This window comes from Lipotes vexillifer, unplaced genomic scaffold (genome assembly GCF_000442215.2).
Source record: "Lipotes vexillifer unplaced genomic scaffold, Lipotes_vexillifer_v1.1 scaffold220, whole genome shotgun sequence".
In the NCBI taxonomy this organism is placed as follows: Eukaryota; Metazoa; Chordata; class Mammalia; order Artiodactyla; family Lipotidae; genus Lipotes; species Lipotes vexillifer.
The window spans coordinates 192,789-215,865 of record NW_006781423.1 but is presented as its reverse complement, the minus strand read 5'-3'; the positions used below and the strand labels follow the sequence as shown (position 1 = coordinate 215,865).

General features: G+C 42.6%; 1 protein-coding gene across 1 annotated transcript in view; it reads left to right on the top strand.

Moving 5' to 3' along the window:
* Positions 1-23,077, top strand: part of BRINP2 (BMP/retinoic acid inducible neural specific 2) — a 118,296-nt gene that overhangs the window by 44,255 nt on the left and 50,964 nt on the right. The window contains exon 2 of the mRNA XM_007454741.1: positions 20,437-20,786. Coding sequence (XP_007454803.1) covers positions 20,515-20,786 — 272 coding nt within the window. The 5' untranslated portion in view covers positions 20,437-20,514. The remainder of the gene's footprint in view (positions 1-20,436; positions 20,787-23,077) is intronic.

Here is a 23,077-nt window from a genome sequence, read left to right as displayed (position 1 = left end):
TGCTGAATCACCAGTGCCGGTTCCAGGAGCTGCCTGGCCATCCCCACAGGCTGCCTGGCCAAGGACTAAGAAAGCATGAGGCTGGAGAGTTGGCAGACTATCAAAGGGTGGTGGGGCCAGTTGAGAGCTGAAGGAGCGACATTTGTGAATGAGTGTGATGATGAATCGTTTCTGTTTGTTCCGACTAAACCCCAGCTCCACCTCACACAAGTGGAGTAACCAAGTGTAAGGCGCTGAGATGGCTGGAAATGAAAGGATTGTCTGACCAGCTGTTCTAATTGGTGGTTGAAACTCTCAAGTCAGAACATCTAAGACTTGGGTCTTGCTCTGTCGGATAGATGATGAGAAAAACGGAGACAGAAGAGTCCTCTTAATGCCTTACACTTATTTTTTTTTAATTAGAAAAGTTTTTTTTTCTTTTTTCTGATTGTAAAACTAATGCATTGTTTTGTAGAGAATTTGGAAAAAGAAAATCGTAACAGAGACAATAAAATATATCCATAATTGCATCACTTGGCAACAATTATCAGTATAAATTCACTTGCAACACTTTTCTCTCAGGAGATCAAGGCATTCTGTGAATATTTTCTAATTCATTTGGCAGTGCAGGTGTGTGAGGGTTGGTTGGAAGTGGGTAGTGCATCCTTTTATTATAATTATGGAGAAGTCAAAATAGCCAATTCACTGAGTTGTTCAAAGTCTTTGTGATGGCAAAGTCTTTGTGATGGCAATGTCTTCTGTCCACTTGTTCTGGCCTCTAATAATAAAAATAACCTGAACGATTAACATTTGTCTAGTGCTTTGCAATTGTAAAGAACTTTCCCTTGTGGTACCATTCTGCTATGTACCTTCTATATTTATTCACTTACATCCTAGTTCATAGGCAGCCATGATTTTTTTTAAAAGTCTTTATTGAATCTGTTACTGTAAGGCCAACTGGCCCGAGGCAGGGGAGCACAGTCAGATTCACAGGTTGCATCAGACCGAAACTCTCCGGACCACCCAGTTCCAGAAACTGACCTGGGGACTTTGCACCCGGCCCAGCCTTCCCGCCTTTCGAGGGGCGGGACTAACGGTCCCCCAAGGTAGCCGAAAAGACCACCAAGTAAGGAATATCCTGCGCCCTCCCAGATTCACCACACCCCTTTCCCTTCTTCCCCTATAAAATCTTGCCCAACCCCCGCCCGGGTGCGACTTCTCTGGCCCCTTTCTCTCGGACCAGTGAACCTCGCCTGGGAGCGCTCCCTAATAAAGCTCACTTGAAGCTTTCCTCTGTTTCGCGGTGCCGTTTGTTAAGATCCGACCTTACAGTTACCATATTGTTTCTGTTTTATGTTTTGGTTTTTTGGCCGGGAGGCATGTAGGATCTTAGCTCCCCTACCAGGGATTGAACCTGCACCCCCTGCACTGGAGGTGAAATTTGAACCACTGGACCACCAGGGAAGTCCCAGAAGCCATGATTTAAGGGAGATTAATTTAGTAGTTGGAAGTAGAAAGCCGGGAGCCAGGGCTTCTGATCCCTTCAGCTGTGTGAAACCATGCTTCATTCAAAATCTTCATGCTTAAGGCAGCAAAAGAAAAGAGTATACTGATCCTCATAAAGTTATAGTGCGTCTGCATTTATGGGAATAGTGTAAGCAACGTGCATACACAGGGATATATAGGAGCAGATGAACTGTGGACCTATCCAGCCATGTTCAATAGGTAGCCACTAGCCACATGTGGCTCTTAGGCACTCCACAAGTGGCTCATGCAACTAAGAAATTGTTTGCAGATTTGATCTAATTTTGATTAATTTAAAAGTTAAAATGCATATACTCCAATTATTATAAAAAAAATTTAAGTATGCTTAAAATAACTTGTGTTTATGAATCTTTTTCAACTGTAAATTATTTCAAATCTAAATACAGAATCAAGTATTTCTGATGAAAAATTTGTATCTACATTGAGATGTGCCGTAAGTGTAAAATACACCCCAGATTTCAGATTCGGTGTGAGAAACTTTAAAATATCTTGATAATAATTTTCTTATATTAATTACATGTTCAAATGAAAATATTTTGGGGTCAGTAGGTTAAATAAAATATATTATTAAAAGTAATTGCATCTATTTTATTTTACCTTTTGAATGTAGCTGCTAATCAATTTAAAATATTTATGTAGTTTGCATTATATTTTTATTGGACAACACTGGATACAGCCACCTTAGCAACTCCCCAGTTGTATCTTCTAAGCTGTGAACAATGAGGGTGTGTCTTAAAACTATGTATTAGACATCTCTCCTTGAGTTCAGTAGACAAACGTATTTTAGAATCATGGGCTGGTAAATGGCGTAGGTGTCAAATTTAGAACAGCTAGAGGTTCAGTGGGGGTTGCATGAGCTGTGTAACAATGTATGACTTTATTTTTCCTTTTTCCTTTGTACATTACAATAATTTCAACCTTACAGGAAAGGTATACGCGAGTACAAAGGACTCCTATGTGCCCCTTCCCCAGAGACCCCATTCAAGGGTTGCACCTGACCCGATAATGTCTCTTACAGCAGAAGATCCAACCCAGATTGCACATGGCACAAAATTGTCATGTCTCTCCAGTGCCCTTCAGTCAGGAATGATTGGTTCCTCGGACCTTCATAACCTTAATATTTTTGAATATTACAGGCTTATTATTTGTAGGATGTCCCTCAATTCAGGTTTGTCTGACGTTTCCTCATGTTGAATTCAAGTTATGAATATTTGGCCAGAATGTCATGGAAGTGATGTTGTGATCTCATTGGATCCTGTCAGGTGGACATGATTTGTATTTGTCCAATTTCCGGTGATGTTGACTTTGATCACTTGAGTGAGATGGTGGCTGCCAGGTTTGTTCACTGTAAAGTTATTTTTTCTTTCTATAATTAATAAGTATTTTCAAGGGAGATATTTTGAGACTATGAGATACCATGTTCTTCACCAAATTTTACCTCCTACTTTAGAGTGATTTCTGTTTCTTGCCTGAGTGCATTATAACTGTGATAATTACTAAATTGTGATTTTCTAATGCTATCATTTTTCTGTTTAAGTTATTACAAATTATTATTTAATTATATCTCAATTATAAATTATGATTATTTTCTATATTTACTTTTCTACAATATATATAAATGATGATTTTTCTAATTCCATTATTTTTCTACATTTATTAGGAATTTAATTCTAAATTATTATTTAATTAATTATATAATCAGTTAGAAATTTCTTTTTCCTATATTTATTATATAAATATAATATGGCTTCTTGGATTCCTATTTTATCCAAAGGAATATAACCCATTACTAATTGTCCCAGGATTCATGAGAGGAAGGCTTTCAAGGAAGCTCTGTGTCCTTTTGACGTGCACCCATCATTCTTTGGTATTTTTTAATCCAGTGGTTTGCTGGAGCTGGCTTACACTGGTTTGTAAGAGTCCATTCTAAATTTTTCAGGAAATTTGCAAGTACTAACTGACATGAAGTTAGTAGCTTAGAATTAAGCAATTGGGAGTGTTTATTTACTCCATGGAAACTGGCAAATACTACAACCAGAACTTTTTCCTCCAAAGATGTAGTTGTTAAAAATTTGTCAGCACACACAGGGTTTCTGTCACAAAATTGTTCGAGAGTCATCTTATACCTTAACTGACACAGGCCTGTAATCATCCATTTCTCCAAGGATCCCTGATTCCTTTTAATGGAGAACAGGACTTAGAAAACAAGATCTTGAAGCAGGGTAAACTCTACTGGATGTACTTGGGTGGACAGAACTGGGAAAGATTGCTTATGTGTGTGTGTGCATGTATGTGTATGTTGAGTATTATATTAGCTGTGGGTTTGTCATGAATAACTTTTTATTATGTTGAGATCTGTTCCTTCTATACCCACTTTGGTAAGAGGTTTTTTATCATGAATGGATGTTGAATTTGTCAAGTGCTTTTTCTGCATCTATTGAGACAATCATGTGTTTTTTGTTGTTTCTTTTGTTGATGTGATGTATCACATTGATTGACTTGCATATGTTGAACCATCCCTGTGAACTTGAGATGAATCCTACTTGGTTGTGGCGTATGATCTTTTTTATGTGTTGTTGGATTCAGTTTGCTAATATTTTGAAAATTTTTGCATCTATATTCATCAGATATATTGGTCTGTAATTTTCTTTTTTGGTGGTATTTTTATCTGGTTTTGGTATCAGGGTGATAGTGGCTTCATAAAATATCTTTGGGAGTGTTGCCTCCTCTTCAATCTTTTGGAAGAGTTTGAGAAGGATCAGTATAAGTTCTTCTTTGTATATTTAGTAGAATTTGCCTGTGAAGCCGTCTGGTCCTGGACTTTTGTTTGCAGGGTCTTTTTTGTTTTGTTTTAATTACAGATTCTATTTTACTTCTAGTGATTGGTCTGTTCAAATATCTGTTTCTTCTTGGTTCAGTTTTGGTGGACTGTATGTTTCTAGAAACTCGTCCATTTCTTCTTGGTTGTTGAATTTGTTGGCATGTAATTGTTCATAGTATTCTCTTATGATTTCTTTTTGTATTTCTGCAGTATTGGTTGTTATGTCTCCTTTTCCATTTCTTTTTTTTTTTTTAATTTTATTTATTTTTGGCTGCATTGGGGCTTTGTTGCTGTGCGCGGGCTTTCTCTAGTTGCGGTGAGCGGGGGCTACTCTTCGTTGTGGTGTGCAGGCTTCTCTTGTTGTGGAGCATGGGCTCTAAGCATGCAGGCTTCAGTAGTTGCAGCATGCAGGTTCAGTAGTTGTGGCTCGCAGGCTCTAGAGTGCAGGCTCAGTACTTGTGGGACACGGGCTTAGTTGCTCGGCAGCATGTGGGATCTTCCTGGACCAGGGACTGAACCCATGTCCCCTGCATTGTCAGGCAGATTCTTAACCACTGCGCCACCAGGGAATTCCTCCTTTTTCATTTCTTATTTTGTTTATTTGGGTTTTCTCTCTTTTCTTTTTGGTGAGCCTGGCCAGAGGTTTGTCAATTTTGTTTACCCTTTCAAAGAACCAGCTCTTGGCTTTATTGATTTTTTTCTATTTTTTTAATCTCTATTTTATTTATTTCTTCTCTGATCTTTATTATTTCCTTCCTCCTGCTGACTTTAGGTTTTCCTTGTTCTTCTTTTTCTAATTCTTTTAAGTGGTAGGTTAGGTTGTTTATTTGAGATTTTTCTTGTTTTTTGAGGAAGGCCTGTATCACTATGAACTTCCCTCTAAGACCTGCTTTTTGCTACATCTCATAGATTTTGTATGGTGTGTTTTCGTGGTCATTTGTCTCAAGGTAATTTTAAATTTCATCTTTGATTTCATTATTGACCCATTGGTTTTTTTAGTAGCATGTTGTTTAGTCTCCATATAATCATTTTTTCTCATTTCTTTTTCTGTGGTTGATTTCTAGTTTCATGCAGCTTCCCCTAATTTTTATATCTTATGTAACTGTGGAACATATGTCAAAACTAAGAAATTAATGTTAATTTCTTAGTATAGTGTACTATTAACTACACTATAAACTACTTAGATTTCATCAGTTTTTCCACTACTATCTTTTTTTTGTTCCAGAGTTCAATCCAGAATATCATATTGTATTTAGCACACGCACACACACACACACACACACACACACACAAATTTACACTATCCGTTTCTTTCAAAGAAATCCAAATCCAAAATCTTTCTGTCTCTTCATCTCTATATCGCTCTATTTTTCTACCTGTATTTAGAACCACAAGTTCATACCTGTAATCCCAAGGCCATACCACAGGGTTTATTTTAGCTTTTGTATTTTCCTTATTTATAATTTCCTTGACCATGAGAAACTTAGCACCTGTTATCCTCAATATAATTACTTACTGGCTAAATCCCCCTGTATGTAACCAATTTCCTTACTCCACTGGCTGCTGCCCCTTTCAACCACCTACCTCACATGGATTCAGACCCTTACTAGGTTGCCCCCATCACACAGGCCTGCCTGTTGGCTTTTTTATTGAATTAGGAAAGAAAGAAGGAAGGCAGAAAGTTGTACAAGTTTCTTAATCTCTTAGAAGCTCATTTTCCTTATGTTAATTTTTCAGGGATCAGTAATACCCACCCTGTTGCAAGTAAAGTGCTAAACACAGTATCGAGTAGGAAATAAGCACTCAATAAATAGGACTTGTACCGTTTGATTGTTATTGTTATCAAGGACCAATTAAGCATGAAGCAGGAGGCCTAGAAGGAGGGACTGTGAAGGTGAGTGATTTTGGTCTTTGCCACCATGACAAATGTTGGCAAACTAGATATACATGAAAAACTTACCTAAAAAGTCAATCTTCTATTTTATTCAGAGACGCTTTATGAGCCTGGGCTTATTAGAATTTGTTGGCGTAAGTCAGAGCTTCCCAACCTCAGCACTACTGATGTTTGGGGTCAGAGAATTATTTGCTATGGGGAGCTGTTCTGTGCATTATAGGATGTTTAACAGCTGCCTGGCTTTAACCCCCTAGAAGTAGCGCCCCTCTCCAAATTGTTAGAACCAAAAATTTCTCCAGAAATTGACAAAGGTCTCCTGGGGTCAAAATCTCACACACACGTACACACGCACACACACACACACACACACACACACACACACCTGAGACCCACTGGAGTAAATGCTTGGCTTTGTGTTGACTATATTCTCTGTTACCATGTTTAAGAAATGGAATACTTGATTTAATTTTAAAAATTCTTAGCAAAGTTACTTTATAGTATTTTTCCAAAGATTTGGACTGAAAATCAATGGCACAATTCAAAATTGGGCTGAAAATCATTTAATCTCAGTTTTTTTTTTTTTTTTTTTTTTTTTTTCCCGACCAAGGAGTATATGCTTCTTCATGACAGGCTTTGTTTACATCTAATTCATCTTTTTGCTCCTAGCATGAAGCAGAGGAACTGGTACTAAAAAGGAAATCTATATATTCTTTCATTTTAAGTTTTTAAAGAACCCGCGTCTCCTGCATCGGCAGGCGGACTCTCAAGCACTGCGCCACCAGGGAAGCCCTTAATCTCAGTTTTGAGTCAGAAGTTGCTGATTTGAGCCTTAGTTACCACTGAATTGTGGACATATGCAAATCCTGGTCAGCACAGAGTCTTCCTAATGTGACTTTGGCTAATAAGGCTTGCCATAAGAAAATTATAACAAGGATTTGCACTCTCCTTTCTTTCAAAGAAATCCAAGCACTACCTTCTAGTCTTTTCTCCCATAGTTCGCCTCCTGCATTTTACATTCTAGCTAAATGGGATGTTGTTTTTCCAATAAACATTAGTTGGAATAATGGGTAGATATTTATTAACTTTCCTAAAAGAAAGGAAGTGGGGGGCTTCCCTGGTGGCGCAGTGCTTGAGAGTCCGCCTGCCGATGCAGGGGACGCGGGTTCGTGCCCCGGTCCGGGAGGATCCCGCATGCCGCGGAGCGGCTGGGCCCGTGAGCCATGGCTGCTGGGCCTGCGTGTCCGGAGCCTGTGCTCCGCAACGGGAGAGGCCACAACAGTGAGAGGCCCGCGTACCACCAAAAAAAAAGAAAAAAGAAAGGAAGTGGGAAACTTATTGCCCCATCTGACAAAGGGCTAAAGTTTTCAAAAATAGTTTAGGTAGTCAGTAGCAGTGTGAGCCAGAATGAAGTGTGAATTCAGATTTTTAAGGAATTGCTCTAGTTCTTTCACTGAAGTCTCTGAAAGCTTTTTGCAGAAGGATCCCCTGATAGTGCCCAAGGCACTGCAGTCTATCGAAGTCTACAGTTCCACTTTTACTGGAGAGAGAACTTGCTGTTAAAGAATTGGAGGGGAACATCAAAAACAACCAAACAAACAAAATAGGCAATGACATAAACTAAAATGATCAACACAAGTAAAAACCTGAACTCCTCAGGATGATACTGAACAGGCCCTAAATTCAAAGCACCTCTCATTTTGCACCACCTCACAGAGTAGGGGTTTTGGTGATCTGTGCAGGGCGAGCTTTGCATCAACACAGAGGATTGCATGGCAATAAGCCTTCTCAGCTGAAGGCTGAAGGAGAATGAGTGCCTAGTAAACTCTTGCAGGGTGCTGATTTTAGGAATACCAGCTTCTGGTAACCTGCCATTATTAATTTAAGAGGTTGGTCATATACAGGCCACCTGTGTTAATCAATGCAAGGGAAGGTGAGTCATTTGGCTTGAGAACTAGTAAACCTAGTAAAGAGAGGACTCACAGTGATGGATAAGCTTGCTCCCCCTCAGACAAGTCTTTCCAAACGACCAGTGAGCCTCAGACCATACTTTTAGAAATGGTGCCCTTAGGCCATCAGTCTCAAAAGTTTGACAGTAATTTCCCTGTCTACCTGGTAACCTGCCACCATACTGTACACACTACACCCAACAGAGCAAACTTACTGATTGCACCCACTTTGTCTCCTCATGCCTCCCACCTCCCCCCAGCTGCCTGCCATTACCAGTCAAACGCCTGTGGGAGAAAAAAGTCGCCTTCGTCAAAAAACAAACAACCGAAAAACCACTTAGGGATGAGTTCCTTGGACCACGCTACAAAAAGAGATAATGATTCTTTCTCAGTGTACCTATTGACATTCATTGAGCAGCATATAGTTTATTTTAGCTAGACTTTGTGATGTAGTATCTATATTTAATTCCACAGGCTGTCAGGCAACTCAGATATTTACAAACACACTCCGGGAAACAATGTTGTTTGCTGGTCACAGCTGCATCTGTAACATCTCTGGAGCTCTGCGCTGTTTGGCAGAGCCCAGGGCATTGTCATTTTACATTCTGGTCTGTGCCAAGGCCCCAGTAGGGCAGAGCTTGGGCTAAAAGTTCAGATTCAATGACAGGCGTGGCAGAAAGCCAGGAGCAAAAGTAACTGTGAGGGCTGTGGGTCAGGATGGAGAGTTCCTTGTCAGCCCTGCCTCAGTGCTGCACACTGCACAGTGGTGAACATTTTCCATGTGATTGGCTTAGGCTTAGTTCGGCTTCCCAGGCCTGAAAGAAACAAACTAGCCTATGTATACAGAGGCTGGCTCTGCTGGGAAGTGAGCTGGGGCTTCAGCGATGGAAGCCAGCCTGGTGGGAAGGAGGCAGGAAAAGAGAAGGTTTCCTCTCTGGAGGGTGGAACCAGCTGTCTGCCAGGGATGGGGAGGGAATGACTAAGCCAGCTTCAGTAGCTGGATCCAGGGAGAACGACTGGGCATAGCCAGGGGCAGGGGCCAAATGGCATGATTCAGGCAATCTTGGTAACAGAATACATAAAGAGGGATATATCAAGAGCTGATGAGACAATTCAGAATTAGGCAAAGGGGCAGCCAACCCTTGGAGGTCTGTCTCCTACGACAGAAAGTAGGGAGCTGAGAGCGAGGGGTGAAGGAGCCAGCAAGGGTGCAAGCCCCTTACACCTTAGATGGACACCCTGAGATTGGGCAGGAAAGAGGGGATGGGGAACTTGGGTACAGGCTCAGTTGGGTTTAGGGGTCTAAGGGAAGAGCACTGTAAGTCAGGGGAGGAAACCAGCAATTGTGGGCTGTCCACCAGGGCCCAGTTTGGGGGAACATGCCTGACCTTATGGTTTTTAAGACATCACAGGGGAGATACAATTGCCTTCTTATAAGGCCATGCTGACAGGCCATCTAAAACAGGAGCCACATGGCTTCTTCCAAAGCAGGCTTAAGCATCCTTGTCCAAGCCAGGAAATTTATTTTAGGTGCATCTTGATTTTGTTCTCTAAGATTTTTAGACTTTTCATCAATCCATGGAAATTTTAAAAATAGGAGTGACCTAGAGGAATTTAGGATAAACTTCTGTGAACACAGCTCCCTTATGAGACTCACATCTGTGGATCTTAGGTTAATAGGTCATTTGGACTGTCCAAAGGACTTTCTTGGGATAACATCATTGACTTCTCTGTTCTTGAGTTTCTTCCTCTGTAAAATGGGCATAATAACAACATCAACCTCATAAAGTTTTACAAGAACTAAATGAGCCAATGAATGGAAAGTTTTTGAGACCAATGTCTGGCACATAATAACTGGTATCAAAACATAATTGTCGATGATGACAATGGTAACTCTGGAACTCATGGATTCCGGCTTCTGAAAATTTCAATTGACCTCTGACACATGTGAAATAAAGATGAAATGAGCTCTAGGCTTAGCATTGAGAGACCCAGGTTCAAGTCTTGTTTTTGCCTCCAAATTGTGAATAACTCACAATAACTAACTGCACTTCTGTGGCCCTATGTTTTCTCATCTATGAAACAATGTGAAGGGGGTTCTATCACTGGCTCACACTGGAGAGTTACTTCAAAATCTTCTTGGGGATTTTCAAAATATTCTATAATAAAATATAGAAATACACCCCAACCCAAGGTATCAGTCATTCCTTTCTTCTCTTTCCTTGTCTCTGTACCTCACCCCCCCACACACACACTGACACGTACCACACACGCACTCCAGGCTGCTGAGACCCACTAGGCCAAGTAATCCCTAGGATCTCACCCCTTCCCCCAGTTCCATGATCTGATCAGGTGGAAATTAATCAGGGACCAGAGGCTGTAGGAAGGCAAAGTAACAAAGTAATCAACACAGAGTCTAGCTTTGACAGGCTTCTTGGAGAGCAAGAGCCTCAAAGATGTAACAGGCAGATATAGACTCAAGGAGAAAAAAAGGAAGGCAGGAGTGAGTAAACAGTGGGGCCCATAGCCAGACTATCAGGGGTCAAGTGACAGAGGCCACAGATAAAAGCAAAAGGACTGCCCACCTCTGCAGTCATTATCTATGGAGGCTGGGGTGGGGGGGAGGAAGACCCCTGAGGCCACTTGGAGTGACCTGTGGAGATCCCTGAGGCCTAATGACACATTTTTTAACAGAGACTTTATCTTCTCAGGCTTCTCACCTGTGAACAACAAAAACAGCAAAACAAACAAAAAACACATATGTTGATGCCTTTGAAGAAATAAACAGTGAACACACACACACAGCCTGCACTGTGGGCCAGGCACTTTTCAGGGCCTTTACAAATGTTGCATTTAATCCCCACAACCCCATGAGGAGACACTATTATTATTGTCGTTTTTTCTTTCCTTTTTTTTTTTTTTAAACAGTCGAGGAAGCTGAGCCAGGAGAGGTGCAGCCAACGTGAGAAGCCAGGTGTTCTGGCTCCATGGTCTATGCTTGTAACCCCTCCACTGCTGAGCTGCTGATGGAGGGCTTGGTGCCTGGGGAAGGAAGGAAGGCAGATGTGTTCTCAGGCCACAGGGAGCTGCTGGGTTCTCATAATGCAGGAGTATAATGGAAGCGGTTTTGAGGAAGGTTAATATGCATGGAGATCAGGTTTAAAGGCTTTGAAATGTGCAACTTTTCATTTCGAGATTCTGTTTGATTGGCAGTGCTTTCTTTCTCTTTGCTGGAGACCCCTGTGACCTCAAGGGAAGTTCTGGGCCGGAGGGCCCACCCTGGTCTGTACATGGTGACCCAGGCTTTATCACACGAGACTCTGGGCAAGCCTGTCAGTTAGCTTGTCTCCCCAAGGAAAGTGCCAAGGACACCCGGCAGGCAAGTCTGAAACCTCTGCCGCTGACACATGAATCCGTCCTTGATGAGTGAAGGGCTGGTTATCACACAGCAGAAACCTATAAACTGGGGGCCCTGAGAGGGTGGAGCCTATGAGGTCTAATGTAACTGAAGCAGTGTGTGTGTGTGTGTGTGTGTGTGTGTGTGTGAGAGAGAGAGAGAGAGAGAGAGAGAGAGAGAGAGAGATGGAGAGAGATGGAGAGAGATGGAGAGAGAGAGAGAGATGGAGAGAGAGAGAGAGAGATGGAGAGAGATGGAGAGAGAGAGAGAGAGAGAGAGAGAGATGGAGAGAGAGAGAGAGAGAATATTATTGTTTTAAGCTCATTACAGGATCCTCAAGTCCTATGTTTTGTTGCTGCTCCATGAGGGCAAGTGTTGGGTCTTGTTCATCAGATTTACCACCATCACCTGGTACAGTCGTGGTACGTAGAAACTGCTTAATAATTGATTGACTATTCCATGGACAGAGGTGAGGGAGGGTGAGGAGACCTGAGTGATGGGTTTTGGAGTCGGAATATCCGAGTTTCATTTCTGCTTCCTTGTGGAATTGTCTCCAGCAAGTCCCTTAGCCTCTCCCAGTCTCTCCTCTTAAAGGTCTCAGATGAATGCAAGAACATTTAGTAATCATGATAGTAAATAGTAAATCATGATAGAGCTTACCTTTGTTTAAATCATCCTTAACATTGTTAACCTGATTCTGTGTAGGGAGGCTATCCCTATTCCTCACCTATATTAAGTCTAGCAGTGGGGAATGCATCAAGTGTACCTTGCTAGGTCCAGGCCAGTTCTGAGGGTGACACTGAAGGTCATATCTCAGAGCCTGGAGAGGAAAGTGGCAGCCAGGGTGTGACATCTGCCCGGGTGCACACGGGGAATGATGGGCGCTGCTGAAACTCTCTGAAGTGTAACGAGGAACATATTATAGGGATGAAAAGGCTGTGGTTAGGGTCTGTTGAGGCTGGCAGATCATCCCAACAAGAGAGCAGAATACAAGTCTTTCATCTGAATGGATAGCACCCCCATCTACCCTTCACCCCAGGATGTCCTGTCATTTCTCTGGTCTCCTCTCCCTTTCTAGTCAAAACAGGAGGTTTTGTGTCCAGATGTTGTGGATGACAAGAACAAATAACACTTTCTGTGAGTTTTTACTACTGACACCCTCAGATTTATTCAGGAAAACATCTCTTCAGTAGAGTTGGCCAATTAACCACTCAAACGGCTTGAAAACTTATTTAATGTCACTGCCTAATCATTTTAATAAATATCACTGCTCCAACAGGCAAGAACGTCTGCTTTATCCCTCACTTGTCTTATGCTTCACTCCCTTTCTAAAACAGAGCCTCCTCCCAAAGAAGACTAAAATCTCAGAACCTCACCCCTCATATTTGTGCCCCTTTTATTTGCATAGAATTAAGGGATTTCTGTTTTGGGCAGGACCATGGGGATCATCTCACCTCTTAAATCATTTTACTGATGACCAAAGGGAGGCTCCCAGGGGAAGTGACTTGTAAGTGGCAAAGCCTGCGTGTTTTTATAGCTGTAAATCATGTAAGTGGTGCAGTGAAGTGTAAATACTATAGGAGCTAGAGTAGGTAGACCCAGATCTGCCACTGACACACATGACCTTGTGCAACTCACTTATCTATTCCTAGCCTCAGTGTTCTCATCTGTTAAAAGGGGATCCTATATTTTGAGAAACAAAGATCGTCATTTTATTATCTGTGCTTCATAAGTAGTAATGACCACACAAATAGAAAATGATGTCTGCTGGTATTGATTCATGATAATTGTTAACAACATTAACAGTTTTGTTAATTATAATACTAATTTCACATCTATTTCTCCTTTTCTTCTGGCCTCTAGCAACAGCTTAGCCATAGCCTTAACTCCTCCAACATGGAGCCCCTCCCCTGCACAGTATTTTTCAAAGAGGAAACTATATCTTCTATCTATCTCTATCTCTGTCTCTATCTTCTATCTCCCTTGCCAAGATTTAGTACCTGAGCAGCTGATGCCCCAGATCCTAACTGCTCCATCGACACACCTAGCGTACATGGAGATGGAGACCAACAGGAGGACACAAAAGAGTCCCCAGAAGTCTTCAGCTGGGTGACAGTCTTGGTGGAGATGTGATTCTTACAAGCTTTCCCCTGTCGAAGACCGCGCTGCCCACTTCTTATGTGACTTAATCTACACCTGATTTTCTCAGTTGACAAAACTGGAACCCATTGAATTCATGGCTTAATGAACAGATACGAGCTAATGTACTCACAAAGGAAAATCCATGACCTTTTCTAATTGTACCTTTGGGCCAAAGCTGATTTATAATTTGTGTAGGTGTAGAACTCTGTCTTGAGTAGGGTCTAAGTAAGTGAAATTATTTGGCTTTCACAAGTAAATTTCTAATTGTTTTCCTCAAGGAGCTAGCTTAGCCATGACTTTCATATACTCACATGTAACATAGAGATTTACTTTCACAACCAGTTGTAGGACAAAATGGATACATAGAAGCATCATGGGGAAGGTGAGAATTGTTTTAACCTGCTGAATATTAACAGTACCAGCACAAGACTGGAGAACCTAGACGGTTAAGATTTACTTGACAGGTTGCTGTTACAAAATTTCTAGTAATATTGTTTGTGGAGCATAAACAGTAAATGCCCAAAAGCTATCCTCCTTGAAAAGTCTAATTTTTATGCAACTGTCAATGCAGCAATTATTTTGTGTTTTTTTTTTTTTAAAGGTGAAGGAACATGTTCTAGGTATTTTTTTTAAGGAAAATTTTGAAATCTGTTTTCTTTTCTTTCTTAAAAAGAGATTTTTTTTTCTTTCTTAAAAAGAGATTTTTTTTTTTTGGTCAAAATGTTTTCAGATCCTGAGAAAAACCAATGAAACGGAAACCATATGATTCTGAGGCCAGGTTTTTTAGAGGCGCCGTCAGCACTGAATTCAGGCGTTCTTGCTGTGCTCAGCAGACCCGGCCCAGCAATCAAAACCATTTGATTCTAAAGCTGATACTTCTATAACCGGGCAGGTTCCAGCACATTGTGAACCCTGAAAAAGCATAATTACAAACAAAGAATGACAAGAAGCACACGTTGACTTAATATAGCTTGCTTCTTTCAAAGAGTACACAGCTTTTCACACACATGCTCTCACCTGTCCTTAGAAACCCGCGATTAGCAGGGGAGGGGGCGGCTGCCACCCCTGTGTTACAGCACAGGCCACCAGGAGGCTCAGTGGCTGGGCCAAGGCCACACATTGTCACCGGCTCACAGTGACGCCTCTAGGAAACACATGGAATTGATTGATCACGTATTTTTGAAGACTGACTCTGTTATGAGAGCTGAAGTTTTTCCGTATAAACAGAGACCTGGACTTTGACCTTGAAGGGTCAGGCAGGGTTGATGTTGTATGGTTCTCATGCCGAGAATAATCGCTCGTCTCTTCCAGAAATCACCAAGAACCCTCAAAGGTGTGCAGAATGGGAGCGAGGTCCTTTATGTGTCTATTATTTTTCCATTGCTGTGTAAGGAATTACCACAAACTTAGTGACATAAAGCAGTATGAATTCATCATGTCACAGTTTCTGTGGGTCAGGAGTCCAGGTACAGGTTAGCTGGGTCCTCTGCTCAGGGTCTCACAAGACTGAAATCAAGGTGTCAGTCAGGAAAGCAGTTCTCATCTGGGACTCAGAGTTCTCTTCCGGGCTCATGTGGCTGTTGGCGGAATTGGTTTTCTTTTTCTTTCTTTTTTTTTAATTGGAGTTTAATTGCTTTACAACGTTGTGTTAGTTTCTGCTGTACATTGAAGTGAATCAGCTATACGTATACATATATCCCCTCCCTCTTGGACCTCCCCCCCACCCCACCCCCATCCCACCTATCTAGGTCGTCACAGAGCACTGAGCTTCCTGTGCTTCATAGCTTGTTCCCTCTAGCTATTTTAGGCATGGTAGTGAATATATGTCCATCCTAATCTCCCAACTTGTCCCACCCTTCCCTTCCCCACCATGTCCACATGTCCATTCTCTACTTCTGTATCTCTATTCCTTCCCTGGAAATAGGCTCATCTGTACCATTTTTCTAGATTCCACATATATGTGTTAATATACGATATTTGTTTTTCTCTTTCTGGCTTACTTCACTCTGTATGACAGACTCTAGGTCCATGCACATCTCTACAAATGACCCAGTTTTGTTCCTTTTTACGGCTGAGTAATATTCCATAGACATTTCACTGAAGAAGACATAGAAATGGCCAAGAGGCATGTGAAAAGATGCTCAACATCACTAATTATTAGAGAAATACAAATCAAAACTATGATGGGGGCTTCCCTTGTGGCGCAGTGGTTGAGAATCTGCCTGCTAATGCAGGGGACACGGGTTCGAGCCCTGGTCTGGGAGGATCCCACATGCTCCGGAGCAACTGGACCCGTGAGCCACAACTACTGAGCCTGCGCATATGGAGCCTGTGCTCCGCAACAAGAGAGGCCACGCTAGTGAGAGGCCCGCACACCGCGATGAAGAGTGGCCCCCACTTGCCGCAACTAGAGAAAGCCCTTGCACAGAAATGAAGACTCAACACAGCCAAAAATAAATAAATTAATTAATTAAAAAAAAAAAACTACAATGATGTATCACCTCACACTGGTCAGAATAGCCATCATCCAAAAATCTACAAACGATAAATGCTGGAGAGGGTGTGGAGAAAAGGGAACCATTTTGCACTGTTGGTGGAAATGTAAATTGATACAGCCATTGTGGAGAACAGTATGGAGGTTCCTTAAAAAACTAAAAATAGAATTACCATATGACCCAGCAATCCCACTACTGGGCATATACCCTGAGAAAACCGTAATTCAGAAGGACACATGTACCCCAATGTTCATTGCAGCACTATTTACAAGAGCCAGGACATGGAAACAACCTAAACGTCCAACAACAGATGAATGGATAAAGAAGATGTGGTACATATATACAGTGGAATATTACTCAGCCATAAAAAGGAATTGGTTTTCTTGGGGTGGTACAAGTGTAGTTCCCATTTTCTTACTGGCTGTTGACTGGGAATTGTATTCAGTTCCTAGAGGCCACCCACGATCCCTTGCTGTATGGCCCGCATAGACAGTACACAGCATGGCTGTTTGCTTTCTTCCAGGACAGCTAGATTCTGTCTCTCTGACACTTCACCTTCTTTTAGAGGTTCACCTGATTAGGCCAGGCCCACCCAAGATACTTTTCCTTTTGATTAACTCAAAGTCAGCTGATCAGTAACCTGATCATGGAAGGAGTCTCCCATCATATTCACAGGGCCTACCTGCACTCAAGAGGAGGATATTATAAAGGGCACACACAGAAGGGCTCAAGAATCTTGGGGACCATTTTAGAAACCTGCAATCTGCAGTGTCCTACCTGTGTCACTGCTTGTCCATCTTACTGTGTTTGCTGCCTTGGCCTGCTCTGTCAAGCAGCCCCAGTCTCCAAAATGTGCCTCCATCAATATGCCTTTAGAAAGAGAACAATATTTTATAAGAGGAACTAATCGCTAATGGTAGGTAGTGTTTCAGACAATGTAACGAGCACTTGCTTTCATATTGTTGGTATTTAGCAGAGTGTCTGGCACTTAGGAGTCCTCAGTTTCTGTTTCTCAAGCAACGAATGCATGGATGATTAAATGAGAAATATTTTGGGCATCCCCATCAGATTACATCCCATAAAAATAAATGCCTACCCCTCCATGTGCAAGGCTGATTCCTCCTTTTAGTTTATACCAAATCCCCCCCCCCCCGGTTTAAAAGTAATGCCTGCTTATTATAAAAACACTTGGAAATGTGTCTTCTTTCTATGGTTTTATTTTGTATATTTCTTAATCCATCTGGAACTAATTTCCCAATATTATGTATAAAATAGTCTACTCCCTACCCATTTAATCTGTGATGCATATATACACAGACACACACACACACACACACATACTAAGTTCTTATGTATAATGTCTATTTCTGAGCTAGCTGTTCTATTTCATTGATCTGCCCACCCACTTTGTGTGCCAGTACCACCTACTTACCTACTGGAATTTTATAATAGGTTCTAAGATCTGGTAGGGCAGCTGTTGCCTCACTATTTATCCTTCAGCCCCCCTGTCCACCAGTTCATTAAGTATGGGTCTATCTTGCTGCCCACTCTAGCGCCTTAGAGAGCAAAGCATTCTTTGGAAAAGTCTGGACATGGAACCAGATCTAGGTTCATATTCTACCTTTTCATCTTCCTAGTCCAGCACCTCTGAGTCTCAGGGAAATGTAAACTTGCAATAATAATGCTTATAGTAGAAACTTTCTGTGAGAATTAACTGGGGAAACTTCTAAGAATTACCCAGTACATAGTATATGGTCAATACCTACTAACCAGAGTAGAGGAGTGACTCTGAAGGTCCACGCACCCATGCTTCTGTCCCTTTATCCTTACCAGCAGGCACTGCAACACTTTTGAAAGCATCTTGTACAAATGCTGAGGCTCAGATCTGTCAGTCTCAGGCCAGCTTTTAGGCTGGGAGTAGCCAGGATTAAGAATTGGCCCCAGCCGCTGAGCAGCCTCTTCAGGGTTTGCATTGGTCCAAGGGAAGTCGGTGGTTTCGTTGTTAAACTGGAGCCATTCCTGAGTGACCCGGGGTCCTGGGGAATGGGAGTGAGTCAAGTGCTGAAGGCCACTTTACCTGGCCTTACGGAAGTCTGGAAGTGCCAGTGAATTGACACCCCTTTTGCTTCATCACAGCAAGCTCATCTCTGGACTTCGGCAGCCAGAGAAAGGCCTCAAAGCCACAGATTACATGTGTTGGGGATTGGAAGTCATTCTAGCACAGTCCGAGATGGTACTGGTGAGGGGAGATGGGTGAGACTCTGCTAGACAGCATGTGCTAGACATTGAAGATTGAAGAAATGAATTCGATTGCAAGAACCCCCTCAGTACTGAGTCAGCCAGGAATCTTGAAGGCCAAAGTCTTACTCCCTTCCTGGCACTGTCCCTCAACTCAGAGAGGGAAGGGCAGGGCAAGAATGCACTCATTCATTTCTTCAGGAAGCGTCTCTGAAGGCCTACTGTGTGCTCTCAGGAACTAGGGTAGGGGGATACACAGCCCTGCCCTCAGAGAGCTTCCATACTACACAGTGAGGAGAAAGAGTACAACGGCCATCCTTGTGTCCATGGATCTGTTCTCTGATGATGGTGATTTCCCACTGTAATTCTATCCCTGCATGGCCTTTTGTAAAGGAACAGATGGATGTTCAAAGCAGGAAGTCCAAAGCTTGACTATTATCTATCAAGCCTCTTCTTTTCTCTTCTTTTTTTATTTCTTTTTTTTTTTTTTTTTTTTTTTTTGGTGGTCGCGGGGCCTCTCACTGTTGTGGCCTCTCCCGTTGCGGAGCACAGGCTCTGGACGCGCAGGCTCAGCGGCCGCACGAACCCGTGTCCCCTGCATCGGCAGGCGGACTCTCAACCACTGCGCCACCAGGGAAGCCCTCTTTTTAAAATATAGTATAATCTTACATTTGTTTTTTTAAATTGAAGTCTAGTTGATTTACAATGTTGTGTTACTTTCAGGTGTGCAGCACAGTGATTCAGTTATTTATATATTAAAGTATTTTTATTTATAAAGTGTATATATATATACTTTTTCAGATTCTTTTCCCTTATAGGTTATTACAAAATGTTGAGTACAGTTCCCTGTGCTATACAGTAAGTCCTTGTTGATTATCTGTTTCACAAAGAGTAGTTAGTGTGTATGTGTTAATCCCACACTCTTAATTTATGCCTCCCCTACTCCCTTTTCACAGCCATAAGTTTGTTGTCTATGTCTGCAAGTCTATTTCTGTTTTGTAAATAAATTCATTTGTATTTATTTTTTAGCTTCCACATATAAGCAATATCACATATATTTGTCTTAGGCTTGCTTCACTTTGTATGATAATCTCTAGGTCTATCCATGTTGCTGCTAATGGCATTATTTCATTCTTTTTTATGGCTGAGTAATATTTCTGTGTGTGTGTGTGTGTGTGTGTGTGTGTGTACCACATCTTCCTTATCCATTCATCTGTCAGTGGATACTTAGGTTGCTTCCATGTCTTGGCAATTGTAAATAGTGCTGCTATGAACATTGGGATGCATGTATCTTTTCAAATTATGGTTGTCTCTGGATATATGCCTAGGAATGGGATTGCTGGATCATATGGTAGCTCTATTTTTAGTAGTATTAGGAACCATACTGTTCTCCATAGTAAGCATCTTTATTTTCCGTAAGGGATAACTAAACTCAGAGAAAGGAAGTAATTTGCCCAAGTTCACCCAGCTTCATAACAGTGATGGGACTTCACTATTCTGCCCACAATTCACCATCAGAAAAAGGGGGCTTCTCTTTGCTTTACAAGCCTCTAGAGGCTGCACACAATCTATGAGTCTATTATTGAAACATAGTGAACATTTTTGAGAGAGGAAGACAAGCTGATGGTGTTGAGTCTACACAGGAAACAAGGAAGCAACACAGTATAAAGGTTAGAGTTGGACCCCCTGAGGTCAAAATTCTGGTTTCTTCACTTGAAATCTGCGTGAAATTAAGCAACTTTCCTCATATCTCTAAACCTCATCTTCTCATCGGCAAAATGACAGTGGTGTTTCCTGTAGGATTGTTTTAAGAATTTAATGAAATATACATCAACACGTAGCTCAATGCCTAGAAGGAAGATGTGTTTCTAAGATAAAGGATTTCTAGAATGGGCCCTGCCCAAGGAGATTTGATGCTCACAGGCCCATGCGGTCAGACCAGGGTGTGCAACTGACATCTCCGTGTTGTACTTTTCCAGTTCCAGGAGCCCTGGTGGAGCGGCACAGAGCGGGAGAGTGTGGCGAGAGAATGAAGACACCAACCGCCTGGGAGAAGCATGAGGTGGCAGTGCGGCACTCGATTTAGAGGGCTTCGGCCGGTGGTGGCGGCCCCATGGGCAGCTCTGCTGGCACTGGCCCTCCCCGGTTGGGTGCTGGCTGTCTCGGCCACGGCGGCCGCTGCGGTCCCCGAGCATCATGCCTCCGCGGCCGGCCAGCCGCCCCTGGACTGGCTGCTCACAGATCGGGGCCCATTTCACCGCGCGCAGGAGTACACCGACTTCGTGGAGCGCTACCGCCAGGGTTTTACCACCAGATACAGGATCTACAGGTGAGTGGGGCATCCCACCGAAGCCAGCCTGGGTCTGTGCAGGGCGCCAAGCGCCAGGCCAGCTGGCAGGCCGCAGACTGCACTAGGAGAGAGCCGGAGGGCCAGCAGGCAGGGAGAACAAGCTTGCCATGTTGGTTTTTAAAAAAGGAAGAAAACACATACAAGCTGGAAAACCTGCTGATGCCTCCTGGGGAACTTAGCAAAAGGGTTTCTATTTATAGGTTGTGCTGCTTATAAATTGAGGACAAATCAGGCGGCTTGGATTCAGCATGCGGCCTGAGCTGCTGCAGGAGGTCAGAGTCGAAGGCTGGGGCCGGGTTTTAAATAATGGGTGAGATACTTTTATGAGTTGTAATTAACTCGATATGCAAATGAAGGAAGGGCAGCTCTAGTTCCTGCCTTAGAGGTGGGGGGAGCCCCGCAGGGGCAGGGATGGGCCTGCCCTCACCCTTGTCAACACCACAGCCTCAGTTGGCCTTGTGCAAGAAAATGGGCTGCATCGTCCCTGCCCCTCGGCCTGTCCTCAGGAGCATCAGAGCTGAAAGTCAAACATGTGACCTGTCTGACCCATCTGACAAGGGATGAACCAGGTACAAATTCCTGGCTGCTGGACCAGCACTTCCAAAGCACAAGGCTCGTCAAAATCCTCACCTCAGGTGACCCAGAGACCCTCAGGGCTCCCTTGAGTGCATTGCTGAATTCAACTTTCCCCTTCATCCCTCTGCTCAGTCCCTGCCTTAGTGTCACCCCCTTTTCCTCCTCACCGTGACTATAGTCTTTAGACAAACCTGGGAACTTTGCTAGAATTTTTTTCTTTTATTAAAGGTATTTATTTTCCGATTACAGATTCATTTCTAATGAGAGAGAGAGAGAGAGAGAGGGAAAGTATGAAAAAGCACAAAGAGAAACAGAGCCAGAAAATCACCTATTCTTTTGCCATCTAGAGGTTGCTCTTGGTAACCTTGGGCACGTGCATTCCTAGTTATGTGAACATACTAAAGGTTTTGGCCTTCTTGCTGGATCTAGCACTTTACATGCCTTATGTACATGAACTCATTTAATCCTTCTAATAGCCCTCTTTTGGAAGAACAGTTATTCTCCCCTTTTTACAGATGAGGAAATTGAGGTCCAGAGAAGTTAAGGAACTTGCCGAGGGGCACACAGCTAGTAAATGGTGAAGCTAGGATTAGCTCCCAAGTAGTAGTCAGACTCCAAAGTCTGGGTTCTTAAATTATATTTAAAGAAACTATATTCTTCTGTTTCTAAGAGGCTTTTTTTTTTCTTCTGCAACACCACTCAGTCTGTTTAGGTTAGTACGGAGTCTCAGAAATAAGGTTTTAAGGTATTGAGCACTGGGAGAGTCCCAAATGGTAAGTGCAGCCATTTACAGGGGACATTTTCCTGGTACACGATTCCCACATGCAGATGCAGTCAAAGGGAAAGATGAGGTATTTGAGGGGCTGGTACTTCCTGGGTGCAGAGGTCCATAGAAACAAAAGCCATTTCTCTTCCAGTCTGGTATTAGAAGGGATTGTAGTTCATACTCTCTGGTTCAGCGGCTCTGGTCCTTGCCATCCTCCAAAGACTGTAGTGTAAATTCACACAGGGCCACTGAGGCAGAGAGTGGCCAGCTCGGGCTGGGAGTGGCTGAGCTAACACCTGCTCCGGTAAAAGAGGTTAACTTGACTCTCAGTAAATATATAAGAAATTAGACCTGTGTCCCCCACGAAATTTCTATAAGGTAAATTCAGGGCGATGCTTCTCTTTATCAGAGAATTTCTTTTTCCATCTCTCCAAAAAAAAAAAAAGAAAAAAAAAGGGAAAAGAGAAAATCCACCCTAGAATGTATTTAAGCAGCAAATCCCTCTAGTTCAGGAAAACAAGATTTAATTCACCTCAAGCTTTTCTGTTTATCTCAAATCTTACAAAAGCACTGTTATCACCAAAAAATTTTTTTAAAGTATGTTGGAACTGAAATGTCAGGCTGGGAATCCTAATACCACCGTTCACTTCAAAGGGCTATAGGAACTAGAAGGAATAAAGCACCAGTTTCCTTCACTCCTCCACAGATTTTTCTTGTCATCAGGCCCCAGCCCCAAGGCTGGCGACCACTGAATGCCTTAGCAGCAGCTCAGAGCCGGCCACGGGGAATGTCTGGAATCACTTCTGCACCATCAACCGTTCTATCAGTCCGTAATGGGTTTTTTTTTTTTTTTTTTTTTTTTTTGGGCAGGTACGCGGGCCTCTCACTGTTGGGGCCTCTCCCGTTGCAGAGCACAGGCTCCGGACGC